The sequence below is a fragment of the Pyrus communis genome, chromosome 11 (genome assembly GCF_041283825.1).
Source record: "Pyrus communis isolate YQ-2024b chromosome 11, ASM4128382v1, whole genome shotgun sequence".
Taxonomy (NCBI): domain Eukaryota; kingdom Viridiplantae; phylum Streptophyta; class Magnoliopsida; order Rosales; family Rosaceae; genus Pyrus; species Pyrus communis.
Genome location: NC_142575.1, coordinates 17,139,122 through 17,155,772, shown reverse-complemented (window position 1 = coordinate 17,155,772; position 16,651 = coordinate 17,139,122). Strand labels below are relative to the sequence as shown.

At 38.6% G+C, this 16,651-nt stretch overlaps 1 protein-coding gene across 1 annotated transcript in view; it reads right to left on the bottom strand.

The window, feature by feature from the left end:
- Positions 1-8,567: 8,567 nt before the first annotated feature.
- LOC148692990 (uncharacterized) overlaps positions 8,568-16,651 on the bottom strand; it is a 31,160-nt gene continuing 23,076 nt past the window's right edge. Inside the window, exons 2-3 of the mRNA XM_088680279.1 lie at positions 9,344-9,769; positions 8,568-8,571 (exon numbers count right to left, since the gene is read on the bottom strand). Of these exons, the coding sequence (XP_088536405.1) occupies positions 8,568-8,571; positions 9,344-9,769 (430 nt within the window). The remainder of the gene's footprint in view (positions 8,572-9,343; positions 9,770-16,651) is intronic.

Below are 16,651 nucleotides of genomic sequence, written 5' to 3'. Positions count from 1 at the left end.
AAGGGGGTTTTAGTTCCTCATTACGTTGAAATCAAAGAAACACCTAAACATTCCAACAACTCAAACTTGAATTGTATGAACGTTTAGGCACTCTTCTCTTTCATTCCTTATACGTACAAAACAAAGAGAATTAAAATGAAACATTGAAATCAAAGAATCACCTAAACATTCCAACAACTCAAACTTGAATTGTATGAACGTTTAGGTCCTCTTCTCTTCCTCTTTATTATGGCACAAGGTCTAAGGTGAGGTTTGGGGGATTATGGAAATGGTAGAGGAGTGGTTTGGAGGGTTGGGAAGTGGTGGAAATGGAAAGATGGTTTTGGATTCTAAGGGGACTCACGGCAAAGAGAAGGAATGGAAGTGTTTGTGGTGTGTTGTGTATGAAATGAGATGATGCAATAAATAATGCATGTAGGGTTAGGAAATAAAATCATAACTTAAAGGGGGATGATTAAAGGGTGTTGAAAGGTTTGAAATGCATGTGTTGAATTGGTGGTTGAATGATGAAAGAATAAGTGAATGATTATGATAAGTGATAAGTGAATGATTATGATAAGTGTATGATATGTTAAGTGATAAATGAATGATATGTTAAGTGATAAATGAATGATATGTGGTGAGTGATAAGTGAATGGAAGTGATAAGTGAATGGTTTGATAATTGATAAATGAATGATATGCTAAGTGATAAATGAATGATATGTTAAGTGATAAATGAATGATATGTGGTGAGTGATAAGTGAATGGTTTGATAAGTGATAAATGAACTAGTTTAAAGGGCTAGGGTTTAAGTACATAGAATGGGCCTAAAATAGGTTGGTTTGTATGGCATAATGTGTTAAGCTCATGGCAAGGTGTTATGTGATTGGGTTAGGGCCATTGTTTTGTGTCTTCAAGTGCATACAAGGCCTTCAAATTCGTCCATCCTCTTGGCTCCATGGATAAGCTATCCAATCCATGCCCAAAAATGCTCCAAATGGCCTCAAAATGCACTTTCTTGCTCCCTAGGCCCTTAGAACCTGAAAACACACAAAAGAAGCATAAAGGACTAAAATAACGAGAGAAACATAACGTAAATGCACGAGAACAAGCCATTTAAGTCGCATGAATATGCTCCTATCAAATACCCCCACACTTAGCTTTTGCTAGTCCTCGAGCAAAACAGAATAAAAACAAATAAACAAAACGACACTAAACACGTAAAACACAACCTAAACCTTCCAACAACCGTCTTTAGGGATTTCCAATGCACATGACAAGTTAAAAATCATCATTCTCACAGATTTTAGTCATCTTCACACTTAAGTACATTCTTAATCATAGTCACCATATACTAGTTCACAATTAAGCATTTAAAACCATGTTTTGAATGTAGTAACATGCCTTAGAGAATTTGCTCAATTCCTTACAAGATATGCACTCGATTTTCACTCAGAATTTCTAACTACACACCCTAATCTAGTTATATGTGAGAAGATTGATGTAAACATGTAGACGAACACTCACATATGTTATAACAAGGAAAGCATTTTCTGGATTTACGATAATGACATGAATATGATCTCATGAATGGAATGCTACTACTTAGAATGAGAACCAGTGATTCCATAAGCTCATATCAATTTCAAACTCCACATTATTGAACACATAACGATCAAGATAGAAGTCAAAGGGGTGTAACGGGGCTAAAGGTGTTTGGCTAACAAAGAAGGTATATGGAAAACAAAGGTTCTTAAAGAAATAGCGAGCAAAGCATTTGAATTAACGTAGAATTCACTTTTGAATGAAAACTCAACTTTTGAACAACAAGGGGGAACAAGCTCTTTTTTCTTTCTTTCTTTCTTTTCTTTTCTGTTTTTCTTTTTCATATGTTTTTCACAATTTTTTTCTTTTCTTTTGACTCTCAAAACATACATAAACGCTTAAGAACAAAACATTCTCTCCCCCACACTTATTTTCTTTCATAATGTAACTAAAAAGGAATTCAATTAAGTCATGCTCACTATCTTTTAAGAACAAGGGTGGGGATTGTCCTAAACTAGGCTAGGTGAGGAAAATGTGGGTAAACAAAGAATAAAGGCTAAACAAGGCTCAACGGGTTAAAACTTACAACAATACGAAGTATGGGAAGTAAGGCTATTTGGCTATGGTGGTGGTCACTACACAACTTCTTCTTGAATATGTGTTATGCAAATCAATAACATGCTTTGAATGAAATGGGCATGAGTTCTAGCATTTGGAACTATATGATGAAACGCCTTCTAAGTAGTAACCAAGCAAAGAATAATGAGATCATGCAACGACTTTAGAAAACAAGAAATCACAGATTATACTCTCCAAAGAACGTTATAGGCTCAAGTCTCTCAGGGATGTAGCGTTATTATGAGTTCCTTCCTTCAAGCATGTTACAAAAACGAATTTTTCTTTTATGATTGCATGTGAAGTCATACATTATAACCATAACCAAGCATATACCAAGAGTAAATCAAACTTTTCTCTATGTTCATAACTCTTTTTAACAGTCATGCAATTAGAAACCAAATCCTTATCATTGTGTTGGAAGGTAACCTACGACACAAAAACAACTCAAAACACTCTTTTTAGGCTTTTCAAAACATTTTTTTCAAATTTTTATGTGTTTTTCGGAGTTATAAAACAAAACACGCTAAAACAGTTTAAAAACACCTTCAAAACATTTAAAACAGCAAGGAACAACACTTGAAGTTATGGGTGATAAAATTCAACGAATTTGCATCAACATACTTAGTTACCCCCCCCACACTTAAATCAAACATTGTCCTCAATGTTTTAAGCATAGATTCACACAAAGCATAAGTAAATACACAAAAAGCACTTAAACATACTAAACATGGCAAAATGTAATTAACAAAGAGAAGAGTTTAGGGACGCAAATCTGGTTATGGAGTGTAAATTCCATCTTCTCCTTGGTAATTGCATTGAGGCTTTTGATCTTTGTGATTCCACAGGCTTACTCTTGAACTGGTTTCTGCCCATCGTTGATTTTCCTTTGTGCTACTTTTTGAACTGGGCAGCAGGATGGTTCTTTTGGTCTCCCCCGAAGGTCTGAGCATACCCTTTTGGTCTGTTTCTTTGTTCAATCTTTCCAATTCGTATTGAAAAGGGTTGGAGGATAACTCAGCCTATGTTTGTCTCCACATGCTTCAATGTATCATTTTCACTTGCCTTACTCGCTCCCCTTTGCAGAAGTGGTCCCTTCTCCGGAAGTGTATCAACCGTTGAAGATGACTACTCGAGAGCAACGCTAGGTAAGCAATCAGGAATAGATTCGAGGCAGTTGGCTCCAGATCGGAAGACTGACTCCAAGTGCCGGCTGATTGCTTCTTTTACTTTGCCATGCGAGTAAGAACAAGGACAAAGAAAAAGACAGGGAAAGAGCATGATATGAGATACTTTTGCTTTTGACCTTTATGATATGAGATACCTTTGCTTTTGAAGAAGCGGTGAATGAATCAGCACATGTATTTGTTGTGCTGCTTCCTCCTGGGTCATCTGTACTCCAGGCATCTGGTATCATCTTTGGGGAAGAAGAAAGAATTGAGTATTTCGAAAGGCCTTGCTGGGAGTGCACCCTCAGAGGTAAGGGAGAGTTGGGCATTTTCTTCAGGTTTGCCCTGCCATAAAAGACGAAGGTCGACATATATAGAGATAATATCATGTGGTGGTACTTTTTACCTTTGTCGACAAACGTTTTGATCCCGCAAATCCGGCTTTTTGAAATAGTGGCGCCTCTTCGATCTCTGAACATGCCTCTTCGATTTCTGAGCAGGCGCCCCTTCGATTTCTGAACGACGCCCCTTCGCTTTCTGAACGACACGTGGTAGTGCAGATGCGGCTCCTTTTGACAAAGCTGCACGCGTCTTCTGAAAAGCTGAGAAAGCGTCGCCGAACTTTGCGCTTGTCGGCTAAAGATGTGTAGTTGCGATGATGGCCTCCACGTGTTGTCTGAAAAGAAGAACTCTTTTGACAAAGTTGAACACGTCTTCTGAAAAGCTGAGAAAGCGTCGCCTAAATTACGCCGGAAATTCCGGCTTTTTGAATTGGTGGACGCGTCGCCTTGGCTTTTTTATTGAGCTATCGATCACCACAACAAACACACTCTGAAGATTTCCCATTCTTGAAAACCGACTCCGGCCCTTTGAAAATTTACTCCATCCACCAATTCTCTTTGAACACTTTTGAAAAAAATGGCAAACTCATCGAACCTTAGCTTAGATTTGAGTCTCAGCAGCGATCCGGTTGCGCCCCGTCAAGGTAATGTATGGCGCCCTTCTTTTTTTTCTTCTAACGGTCCTCTTTCAGGTGAAGACTCTGTGATGCAGGACGCCACAACAGCTACAATAGTAGCTAGGAACCTCCTCACACCAAAAGATAGTAGGCTGCTGTCAGGACGGTCCGATGAGTTGGCCGTTCAAGAGTCCCTCGCACTTAGTGTTCAGTGTGCGAGCTCTGTGTCCAACATGGGCCTACGCCTGCTTGCTCGGTCCCGCCAAGTGGAATCGTTGATGGCAGAGGTGGAAAGTCTTAAGCAGGAAATCAAACAGCTTAAGTACGAGAATAGAAGTTTGCATGTGCTTGCAAATAACTATTCGGCGGGCATGAAGAGGAAGCTTGATGAGCTGCAAGAATCTGAGGGTCGAATTCACAATGACCGCCAAAGGCTTGCGTCTTATCTCCAGAGGCACCTTTTTCCTGGGTCATCCAGCGCTTGGCCAAGTATTGAGGCCTGGAATGCTCTAGCTCCGATGCCTCCCGCTCCGATGCCTCCCGCTTCTATGCCTCCCGCTTCTGCGCCTTCCGCTTCTGCGCCTCGTAGTGGGGCTTCACGTAAACAACCTTTGTGAAGCTCCACCTTTCTCCATGTTTAGTATCTTTTTTTTTTTTTTTTTTTTTTTTTTTTTTTTTTTTTTTTTTACATAAATAAAATCAAACGGCATGGAATTTATCTTTGAATGGGCGGTGATACTTGAAATGATCCGGTAATAGTTTAAATTCCAGATTGGGTGCCTGAATCATTAACCACATGTTAGTATAAAAGAAAATTGAAATTCGGGGAGGCGGCTTACCTGTGTGCTCCAAAATGAACTCCAGAATAAACACCCATTCGAAAGTTATGACTTGTCCCGTGTCATAAAATCCAACTTCCTTGGGAATTGTGGTTTCAAATATGTCCTCTTTGATGCCTTCTACATCTTCTCCAGCCACTACCTTCTCTTGAATCATTCTTCTTGGTGTACAAAGTCCTTTGAAGAATTCAACACCATCTAAAACTTGCTGTGTTGCACCAAGAATTTGAATAGCATTTTGCTCCTTTGGGAAGGCTTCCACGATGTCCTTTTTACTCTCTTCTTGGTTGGGAATCAAAAACCTGCTAGGAAAAGGGACATTGGGTGGAATAACATCAGAATAACATGAAATTGGGACGTCCTTACTGGTGGTGGGTGGTTTAGAGGGCTTAGGGGGCTGCGGCAAGGGTTGTTCTACCCTTGCCGTGTGCATGTTTTCTTCCTCCTCCTCAATTAGCAGCTCTTCATCCACTTCTAGGCTATGTTTGGACATTTTTAGGTCAGCTCCAACCTCCATAGCACTTCCCAAAGTGATAGCATTATGGATTTCAAAATCTTCCTTCGAGTTTTCAATAGTTGAGTTGGAAAGTTCACTTTGCTCTTGAATTTGTTTCATGAACTCCATAATCTGCCCAAATTGCTCGTCCAATTTACCCAACTTCTTGTCTTGATTTTGTTCGTCCTGCGTCAAAGAGGTTAGTAATTGAAAATTTTTATCATTATCCATGGACATACTTGAACTTGATTGGAATTGTTGTGGGGGAGGTTGTGGTGGCTGCATAGGTGTTGTATTGAACTCCTCATATGGTTGCCAATATGCTTCTTGTTGAGCCTCCTTGGCTTGATTTTGTGACCCCTGCGCCAAAGAATTTATTTCATTAAGAATTTGAATATAATCTATTGGCGAACTTGAATTTAATTGAGCATATTGCATATGAAGTTGTGGTGGCTGCATAGGTCTTGAACAAAACTCCTCATATGGTTGCCAATATGCTTCACGTTGAACTTGTTGATCTTCCCACCATATAGAGTTTGAATGATCCCTCCAATCTCTTTGTGGACATTGATTGGCTTGAAATCCTTGCCTATATGAAGCACCAAATGTAGGGACACTCTGCATTGTGGTCCTTTCGGCATACGGCGACAATTTAGAAGTAAGATTTGCCAATTGAGCTTGAATGCTAGCAAAATCCATATCTTACTTCTCTAGTACCTAAAATCAAAGAAAGAGAACTAAATCAAATATCAAAAGTAACAACAAACAAAGAAAACAACACTAAGTTTAGAAACTAAAACGAAAACAACTAAACAAAAAAAAAGAAAAGAACCAAGGGATTAGCAAAGTTGCTAATCCCCGGCAACGGCGCCAAAATTTGATGTGAAAATTACTTGACACTCAAATTAAACCCTCTTTTTGTCAAATTGTAGTATAGGTGCAAGTAGGGATCGTTCTGGACCGGGGATTAGGAGGGATTGCAAAACTCTTGGAAACTGACTCAAAAACGTAAAATAAAGTTTAAAACACTAAACTAGACTCAAAGAATGTAAAACTAAACTTTAAAACACTAAAACAAATCAAAAGACTCAAAATGCTTTAAAAACACAAACTAAATTGAATTCTAACTAAAATGAACATTAAAGCAAAAGGGGGATTGAGGTTTTTACGAAAATTGAAATAACGAAACAAGTTAATAAACTAGACAGAATGTAAATATGGAATTGATGAAATGGAATGAATGGATGATAGAATAGCTAAGGGGTTCATCTCCATACATGTTACACTTGCATACAAGATTGATTCTCAGTTGGTCTTTCGATAAATTATGAAACTCAACGCCCCAGGTTAATTAGGTCCGCTTAAATTAACCGTCAAGTTCTCCTTAAGTTAATGAATTGGATGGGTTAGCGCAACGCAATTCACCACATTCTCCAAAAGTCCTTTACGTGAAAAGCACAATAAAGATACAATCAAAGATCATTAAGCATTATGAAAACTATAAGTGTTGACGAGGCATTCGTTACTATGGAATACGCATGAAACTTATGCCAAGAATTCGTTTAACGCGATTGTTTATGAGCAACCTCCACTACTTGTGAATATAAGTTCGTAACGTTTAGGTGAAACTCACTTATATTCTAGCGTCATATTCATGCATGAAAATTAAGCTTGCAATCTCAATGAACATACATAAATAAGTTATCAATCAAACAATTAAACGAATTGAATCCACAACTTATGAAATTCCAACGAAAGTTTAATCAATTCATATGCAAGCATAAACATTTATTTCGAATCACCCCCTAGCTAAAGGGGGTTTTAGTTCCTCATTACGTTGAAATCAAAGAAACACCTAAACATTCCAACAACTCAAACTTGAATTGTATGAACGTTTAGGCACTCTTCTCTTTCATTCCTTATACGTACAAAACAAAGAGAATTAAAATGAAACATTGAAATCAAAGAATCACCTAAACATTCCAACAACTCAAACTTGAATTGTATGAACGTTTAGGTCCTCTTCTCTTCCTCTTTATTATGGCACAAGGTCTAAGGTGAGGTTTGGGGGATTATGGAAATGGTAGAGGAGTGGTTTGGAGGGTTGGGAAGTGGTGGAAATGGAAAGATGGTTTTGGATTCTAAGGGGACTCACGGCAAAGAGAAGGAATGGAAGTGTTTGTGGTGTGTTGTGTATGAAATGAGATGATGCAATAAATAATGCATGTAGGGTTAGGAAATAAAATCATAACTTAAAGGGGGATGATTAAAGGGTGTTGAAAGGTTTGAAATGCATGTGTTGAATTGGTGGTTGAATGATGAAAGAATAAGTGAATGATTATGATAAGTGATAAGTGAATGATTATGATAAGTGTATGATATGTTAAGTGATAAATGAATGATATGTTAAGTGATAAATGAATGATATGTGGTGAGTGATAAGTGAATGGAAGTGATAAGTGAATGGTTTGATAATTGATAAATGAATGATATGCTAAGTGATAAATGAATGATATGTTAAGTGATAAATGAATGATATGTGGTGAGTGATAAGTGAATGGTTTGATAAGTGATAAATGAACTAGTTTAAAGGGCTAGGGTTTAAGTACATAGAATGGGCCTAAAATAGGTTGGTTTGTATGGCATAATGTGTTAAGCTCATGGCAAGGTGTTATGTGATTGGGTTAGGGCCATTGTTTTGTGTCTTCAAGTGCATACAAGGCCTTCAAATTCGTCCATCCTCTTGGCTCCATGGATAAGCTATCCAATCCATGCCCAAAAATGCTCCAAATGGCCTCAAAATGCACTTTCTTGCTCCCTAGGCCCTTAGAACCTGAAAACACACAAAAGAAGCATAAAGGACTAAAATAACGAGAGAAACATAACGTAAATGCACGAGAACAAGCCATTTAAGTCGCATGAATATGCTCCTATCAATGCTCCCACCACCTTTAAAACGATTGGTCACCTGCACCAAAGAAGGTAACAACCTATTAGTTGAAATGGGAATTGAAATTGGGATTGACGACTTACAAACATATTGTGGTGAAGGCTCAAAATCGGCAGCCCTATCAACAATGTCACCATGGCTACTTTCGGCCATGTTGGGTGGTTGTAGGGCAACCACTCCAAGTTCTTCTCCAATGGTGGTTCTTGATACATCCTTCTTGATAAGTGTGGATCCTTTCGGTCCTATATCCTTATGCACATGTATGACAAAACAAGAATGACTATCATTAGGATTCTTAATAGAGTCATAAACATTGAATTTAATTATATCACCACCAAACTCCATTGTTAGTGCTCCTTTGGCCACATCAATCTTTGTTTGGGCTGTTTTCATGAACGGTCTTCCAAGTAGGAGTGGCAAGGGTGGAGAATGAACCGAATCGTCCATTTCAAGCACATAAAAATCCGCCGGGAATATCAAGTTATTCACCTGCACTAAAACATCTTCCAAAACTCCCTTTGGATAGGCATTAGATCTATCGGCCAATTGAATAATCACACCATCATTTTTCAATTCACCAAGGTTCATTGAAGCATAAATAGAGTAGGGCATGACGTTAATTGAAGCCCCTAAGTCTAACATAGCATTTTCAAACTTAGTTTTACCAATAATACAAGGAATTGTAAAGCTACCTGGATCCTTGCATTTTGGTGGTAACTTCCTTTGTAAAACAGCGGAAACGTTTTCACTTACTACCTCTTTATGTGACGCCCTCTTCCTTGTAGTGCACAATTCCTTCAAGAACTTAGCGTATTTGGGCACTTGCTTGATTGCATCCAAAAGGGGAATATTGACTTGAACTTTCCGAAACGTCTCCAAAATGTCCTTTTCTGCTTCTTCTTTCTTTGTTTGCTTAAACCTACTAGGAAAAGGAACATTCGCAGGAAAATCATTAGTAGGAACCGAACTTGACACGTTTTTACCTTTATTGGATGAATTGGACGACTTGGGATCACTTGGAACTTGCGGCACATTTGGTTCCACCTTGGCCGTGAGTGGCCTTTGCTCCTCCTCTTCAATTCTCAACTTGTCCTCCTCGTTGGAACGTGATTTGGATGGTTTGAGGTCAGATCCGACTTGCTTTCCACTTCGCAAATGCATAGCTTTTGCAGATTCGAATCCACCTTTCGGATTGACCACCGTTGAGCTAGGCAACCTTCCTTGCTCACGAAATTGCCCCATGAATTCGGCAATCTGTCCCACTTGCTTCTCCAAGTTGTCCACCCTCTTGTCTTGGATTTGCCTCTCTTTGTTTTGAGTTTGGACTTCCTGCGTCAAAGTAGTAAGTAATTGAAAAATCTTATCATTATCACTTGAATTACCTACATTGCTTTGGGCAGGTTGTGCTTGGGCTTGTGGTGGTGCCAACGACTTTTGATAGAAACCCGGGGATTGTTGCCTAAATCCGCTTTGTTGTTGACCTTGTTGGGGGTCTCGCCATTTGAAATTTGGATGATCACGCCAACCGGGATTGTAAGTATTAGAAAACGGATCACCACGTGTTTGGTATTGGTTGCCATATCCCACGGCATTGAGTGTCTCCCACCCTCCATTCTCGATCAATTGTGGGCACTTGTCCGTAGGGTGTCCTTGCATGGAGCATACGCCACAAGAAGCTACGGTTTTGACTTTTGGACCTTCCACCACCTGAGAAAGCAACGTAGTAAGGTTAGCCATTTGATTTTGAAGTTCGGTTATGGTACTTACCTCATTGACTTGGTGTTGCCGTGGGGTACTCCTCTGTCCAATGCCTTCGTATTGTTGAGTGATAGGAGCATATTCATGCGACTTAAATGGCTTGTTCTCGTGCATTTACGTTATGTTTCTTTAGTTATTTTAGTACTTTAAGCTATTTTCGTGTGTTTATAGGTCCAAAGGGCTAAAGGAGCAAAAAGATGCATTTTGGAGACTTTTGGAGCACTTTTGGGCTAAGGATGGATAGCTTATGCTTGGAGCCAAAGTGTTGGACGAAATTGAAGACCTAATTGAAGACCAAAGTGTTGGAACCTTGTTCTCTTTAGTTTTAGGACATTTAAAACCTTTCCTAATCCCAATCATGCCATGCATAACACACACCCATTCTAACACATTGTCATTGCACATGCATTTCCTTCATTAGTTAATTCACATGCTCCATACTTATCATCACCACTCATTACTTATCACATATCATCACCACTTATCACTTATCATTCACCACTTATCATATCATACATTCATTTATCACTTATCATAATCATTCACTTATCACTTAACATATCATACACTTATCACTTATCACTCATAATCATCTACAACATCCACCTACTTCACCTACAACATCCACCTAATTCACCTACAACATCCACCTACTTCACCTACAAATGACATAGCCATATGTTCCCTCCACTACTCCTATAAATACCCTTGCATTCATTCATTCATGGACATCTCATTTTTCATACACAACACACCACAAACACTTCCATCTTCTCCCTAGCCATGAGTCTCTCCATTTTCTGCACCATTCCCTTCCCTTTCTCCTCCATTTCTTCCATTTCCATAATTCCCCAATCCATTCAACACACCAACAACATCCCTTAGTCCTTGTGCTACAACGAAGACGAAGAGAAGAAGGCCTAAACGTTCATACAATTCACGTTTGAGTTGTTGGAATGTTTACGCGTTTCTTTGATTTCAATGTTTAAATTCAATTCTCTTTGTTTTGTAATATGAGGAATGGAAGAGAAGAGTGCCTAAACGTTCATACAATTCAAGTTTGAGTTGTTGGAATGTTTAGGTGTTTCTTTGATTTCAAAGTTATGAGGAACTAAACCCTTTTTGGCTAGGGGTGATTTCAATACCATGATTATTTATGTGATATGAATTGATGAATTCCGGTTATGAACTCTTGATTCGTGAATGCAATTGGCTTAACTATTTGATGATTAACTTATTTGTGTTTGTTGATTGAGGGTCGATACTTAATTAGCATGCATGAATATGTGGCTAAAGTTTAAGAAGGTTTCACATAATCGTTACTAACTTATACTTGAAAGTAGTGAAGGTCGCTTGTCACGATCGCGTTAAGTTTAATTCTTAGCATGAGTAACATGATGTCATAGTTGCAAATGCTTTGTCAATGCTTATGGTTTTCATTATTCTTAATGATCTTCGATTGTATCTCTATTATGATGACATGTAGGGAACTTTTGAGAATGTTTTGGGTTGTCGAATGATGCCATCCAATCCAATAATATAAGGAAAATCTGAGGGTTAACTAGTGATGTCACGGTTAATTTGGGGCATTGTCGTTCATAATTCAATGAAGGAATAACTGGAAATTGATTCATATGCATAAATATCATGTGTAGAGAAAGAACCCTTAGCTAGCTTCCCATCCATTCATTTCCGTCAAATCCATATTTACAATTTGTTTTGTTTTCAAGTATTCATTCTAGTTTAAATTCGTCCAAATCCAATTCCCCCCTATTTCGTTGAAATCTTAGTCTTAATCTTTCTTATTTTTAGTTTTGCTTTCTTCGAGCATTAAATAGTGTTTTATATTGTGTTTTTATGTTTTTAAGTCAATTTAGAAGGTTTTAGCAAGCCCTCCTAATCCCCGGTCTAGAACGATCCCTCACTTATCCATTCTACTACAATTGTCAAACGAGGGTTTAATTTGAGTGTCAAGTAATTCTCGCATCAAATTTTGGCGCCGTTGCCGGGGATTAGCAACTTTGCTAATCCCTTGGTTCTTTTCTTTTTTTTTGGTTTAGTTGTTTTCGTTTTAGTTTCTAACTTAGTGTTGTTTTCTTTGTTTGTTGTTACTTTTGATATTTGATTTAGTTCTCTTTCTTTGATTTTAGGTACTAGAGAAGTAAGATATGGATTTTGCTAGCATTCAAGCTCAATTGGCAAATCTTACTTCTAAATTGTTGCCGTATGCCGAAAGGACCACAATGCAGAGTGTCCCTACATTTGGTGCTTCATATAGGCAAGGATTTCAAGCCAATCAATGTCCACAAAGAGATTGGAGGGATCATTCAAACTCTATATGGTGGGAAGATCAACAAGTTCAACGTGAAGCATATTGGCAACCATATGAGGAGTTCTATTCAAGACCTATGCAGCCACCACAACTTCATATGCAATATGCTCAATTAAATTCAAGTTCGCCAATAGATTATATTCAAATTCTTAATGAAATAAATTCTTTGGCGCAGGGGTCACAAAATCAAGCCAAGGAGGCTCAACAAGAAGCATATTGGGAACCATATGAGGAGTTCAATACAACACCTATGCAGCCACCACAACCTCCCCCACAACAATTCCAATCAAGTTCAAGTATGTCCATGGATAATGATAAAAATTTTCAATTACTAACCTCTTTGACGCAGGACGAACAAAATCAAGACAAGAAGTTGGGTAAATTGGACGAGCAATTTGGGCAGATTATGGAGTTCATGAAACAAATTCAAGAGCAAAGTGAACTTTCCAACTCAACTATTGAAAACTCGAAGGAAGATTTTGAAATCCATAATGCTATCACTTTGGGAAGTGCTATGGAGGTTGGAGCTGACCTAAAAATGTCCAAACATAGCCTAGAAGTGGATGAAGAGCTGCTAATTGAGGAGGAGGAAGAAGACATGCACACGGCAAGGGTAGAACAACCCTTGCCGCAGCCCCCTAAGCCCTCTAAACCACCCACCACCAGTAAGGACGTCCCAATTCCATGTTATTCTGATGTTATTCCACCCAATGTCCCTTTTCCTAGCAGGTTTTTGATTCCCAACCAAGAAGAGAGTAAAAAGGACATCGTGGAAGCCTTCCCAAAGGAGCAAAATGCTATTCAAATTCTTGGTGCAACACAACAAGTTTTAGATGGTGTTGAATTCTTCAAAGGACTTTGTACACCAAGAAGAATGATTCAAGAGAAGGTAGTGGCTGGAGAAGATGTAGAAGGCATCAAAGAGGACATATTTGAAACCACAATTCCCAAGGAAGTTGGATTTTATGACACGGGACAAGTCATAACTTTTGAAGGGGTGTTTATTCTGGAGTTCATTTTGGAGCACACAGGTAAGCCGCCTCCCCGAATTTCAATTTTCTTTTATACTAACATGTGGTTAATGATTCAGGCACCCAATCTGGAATTTAAACTATTACCGGATCATTTCAAGTATCACCGCCCATTCAAAGATAAATTCCATGCCGTTTGATTTTATTTATGTAAAAAAAAAAAAAAAAAAAAAAAAAAAAAAAAAAAGGTGGAGCTTTGATGCGTGATTTATACGCACACAAATTAAACCCTCTTTTCGTCAAATTGTAGTATAAGTATAAGTAGGGATCGTTCTAGACCGGGGATTAGGAGGGATTGTTAATCACTTGGATTTGACTCAAAAACGTAAAAACGCAATATAAAACACTAAATTAGACTCAAAGAATGTAAAACTAAACTTTAAAACTCTAAAACAAACCAAGAACTCAAAATGCTTTTAAAAAACACAAACTAAAATGATTTCTAACTAAATTGACATTAAAGTAAAGGGGGATTTAAGTTTATACGAAATTAAATTAAATGAACAAATTAAAACAGAATGTAAATATGAAATTGATGAAATGGAATGAATGGATGATAGAATAGCTAAGGGGGTCATCTCCACATATGTTACACTTGCATAATAAAAAGATTTCCAATTGCATTTCAATAAATTATGAAACTCATCACCCCGGGTTAATTAGGTCCGCTTAAATTAACCGTCAAGTTTTCCTTAAGTTAATGAATTGGATGGGTTAGCGCAACGTAATTCACAACATTCTCCAAAAGTCCTTTACGTGAACAGCACAATAAAGATACAATCAAAGATCATTAAGCATTATGAAAACTGTAAGTGTTGACGAGGCATTCGTTACTATGATGAGCATGAAACTCGTGCCAAGAATTCATTTAACGCGATTGTTTATAAGCAACCTCCACTACTTGTGAATATAAGTTCGTAACTATTAGGTGAAACTCACTTATATTCTAGCGTCATATTGATGCATGAAAATTAAGCGCGCATTCTTAATAAACATTCATAAATAAGTTATCAATCAAACGGTTAAACAAATTGAACCACAACTTATGAAACGCAATTAGAATTAATCAAATCAAAATGCAAGCATAAACATATATTTCGAATCACCCCCTAGCTAAGGGGGGGTTTAGTTCCTCATACAAAACAAAGAGAATTAAAATTAAACATTGAAATCAAAGAAACACCTAAACATTCCAACAACTCAAACTTGAATTGTATGAACGTTTAGGCCCTCTTCTCTTCCTCTTTATTGTAGCATAAGGTCTAAGGATAGTTGGTTTGGGGGAATGGAAGTGTGGAATGGAGTGAGGAGTGATGGAAATGGAAAGATGGTTTTTGGATTCTAAGGGAGACTCACGGCTAAGAGAGAAAGGGATGTGTTTGTGGTGTGTTGTGTATGAAATGAGATGTTTTTGAATGAATGAATGCAAGGGTATTTATAGGAGTAGTGGAGGGAACATATGGCTATGTCATTTGTAGGTGAAGTAGGTGGATGTTGTAGGTGAAGTAGGTGGATATTGTAGGTGAAGTGGATGTTGTAGGTGAAGTAGGTGGATGTTGTAGGTGAAGTAGGTGGATGTTGTAGGTGAAGTGGATGTTGTAGGTGAAGTAGGTGGATGTTGTAGGTGAAGTAGGTGGATGATATGTTAAGTGATAAGTGATAAGTGATATGATATGTGGTTATGATATGATAAGTGGTTAAGTGGTGATGATAAGTGATAAGTGATTAAGTGATATGATATGTGGTGATGATAAGTGATAAGTGCATATGGGTTAACTAATGAAGGAAATGCATGTGCAATGACAATGTGTTAGAATGGATGTGTGTTATGCATGGCATGATTGGGATTAGGAAAGGTTTAAATGTCCTAAAACTAAAGAGAACAAGGTTCCAACACTTTGGCTCCAATTAGGTCTTCAATTTCGTCCAACACTTTGGCTTCAAGCATAAGCTATCCGTCCTTAGCCCAAAAGTGCTCCAAAAGTCTCCAAAATGCATCTTTTTGCTCCTTTAGCCCTTTGGACCTACAAACACACGAAAATAGCTTAAAGTACTAAAATAACTAAAGAAACATAACGTAAATGTACGAGAACAAGCCATTTAAGTCGCATAAATATGCTCCTATCAAGCTTCACAAAGGTTGTTTACTAAACATGGAGAAAGGTGGAGCTTCACAAAGGTTGTTTACGTGAAGCCCCACTACGAGGCGTAGAAGCGGAAGACGCAGAAGCGGGAGGCATAGAAGCGGGAGGCATCGGAGCGGAAGCCATCGGAGCGGGAGGCATCGGAGCTAGAGCATTCCAGGCCTCAATACTTGGCCAAGCGCTGGATGACCCAGGAAAAAGGTGCCTCTGGAGATAAGACGCAAGCCTTTGACGGTCATTGTGAATTCGACCCTCAGATTCTTGCAGCTCATCAAGCTTCCTCTTCATGCCCGACGAATAGTTATTTGCAAGCACATGCAAACTTCTATTCTCATACTTAAGCTGCTGGATCTCCTGCTTGAGACTTTCCACCTCTACCATCAATGATTCCACCTGACGGGAGCGGGCAAGCAGGCGTTGGCCCATGTTGGACACAGAACTCGCACACTGAACACTAAGTGCGAGGGACTCTTGAACGGCCAACTCATCGGACCGTCCTGACAGCAGCCTACTATCTTTTGGAGTGAGGAGGTTCCTAGCTACTATTGTAGCTGTTGTGGCGTCCTGCATCACGGAGTCTTCACCTGTGAGAGGACCGTTAGAAGAAAAGAAAGAAGGGTGCCATACGTTACCTTGACGCGGCGCGCCCGTATCACTGCTAAGGCTCAATTCCAAGCTAAAGTTCGATGAGTTTGCCATTTTTCAAAAGTGTTCAAAGAGAAGGGATGGAGTTAAATTTCAAAGGGCCGGAGTCGATTTTCTTCAGAGTGTGTTTGTTGTGGTGATCGATAGCTCAATAAAAAAGCCAAGGCGACGCGTCCACCAATTCAAAA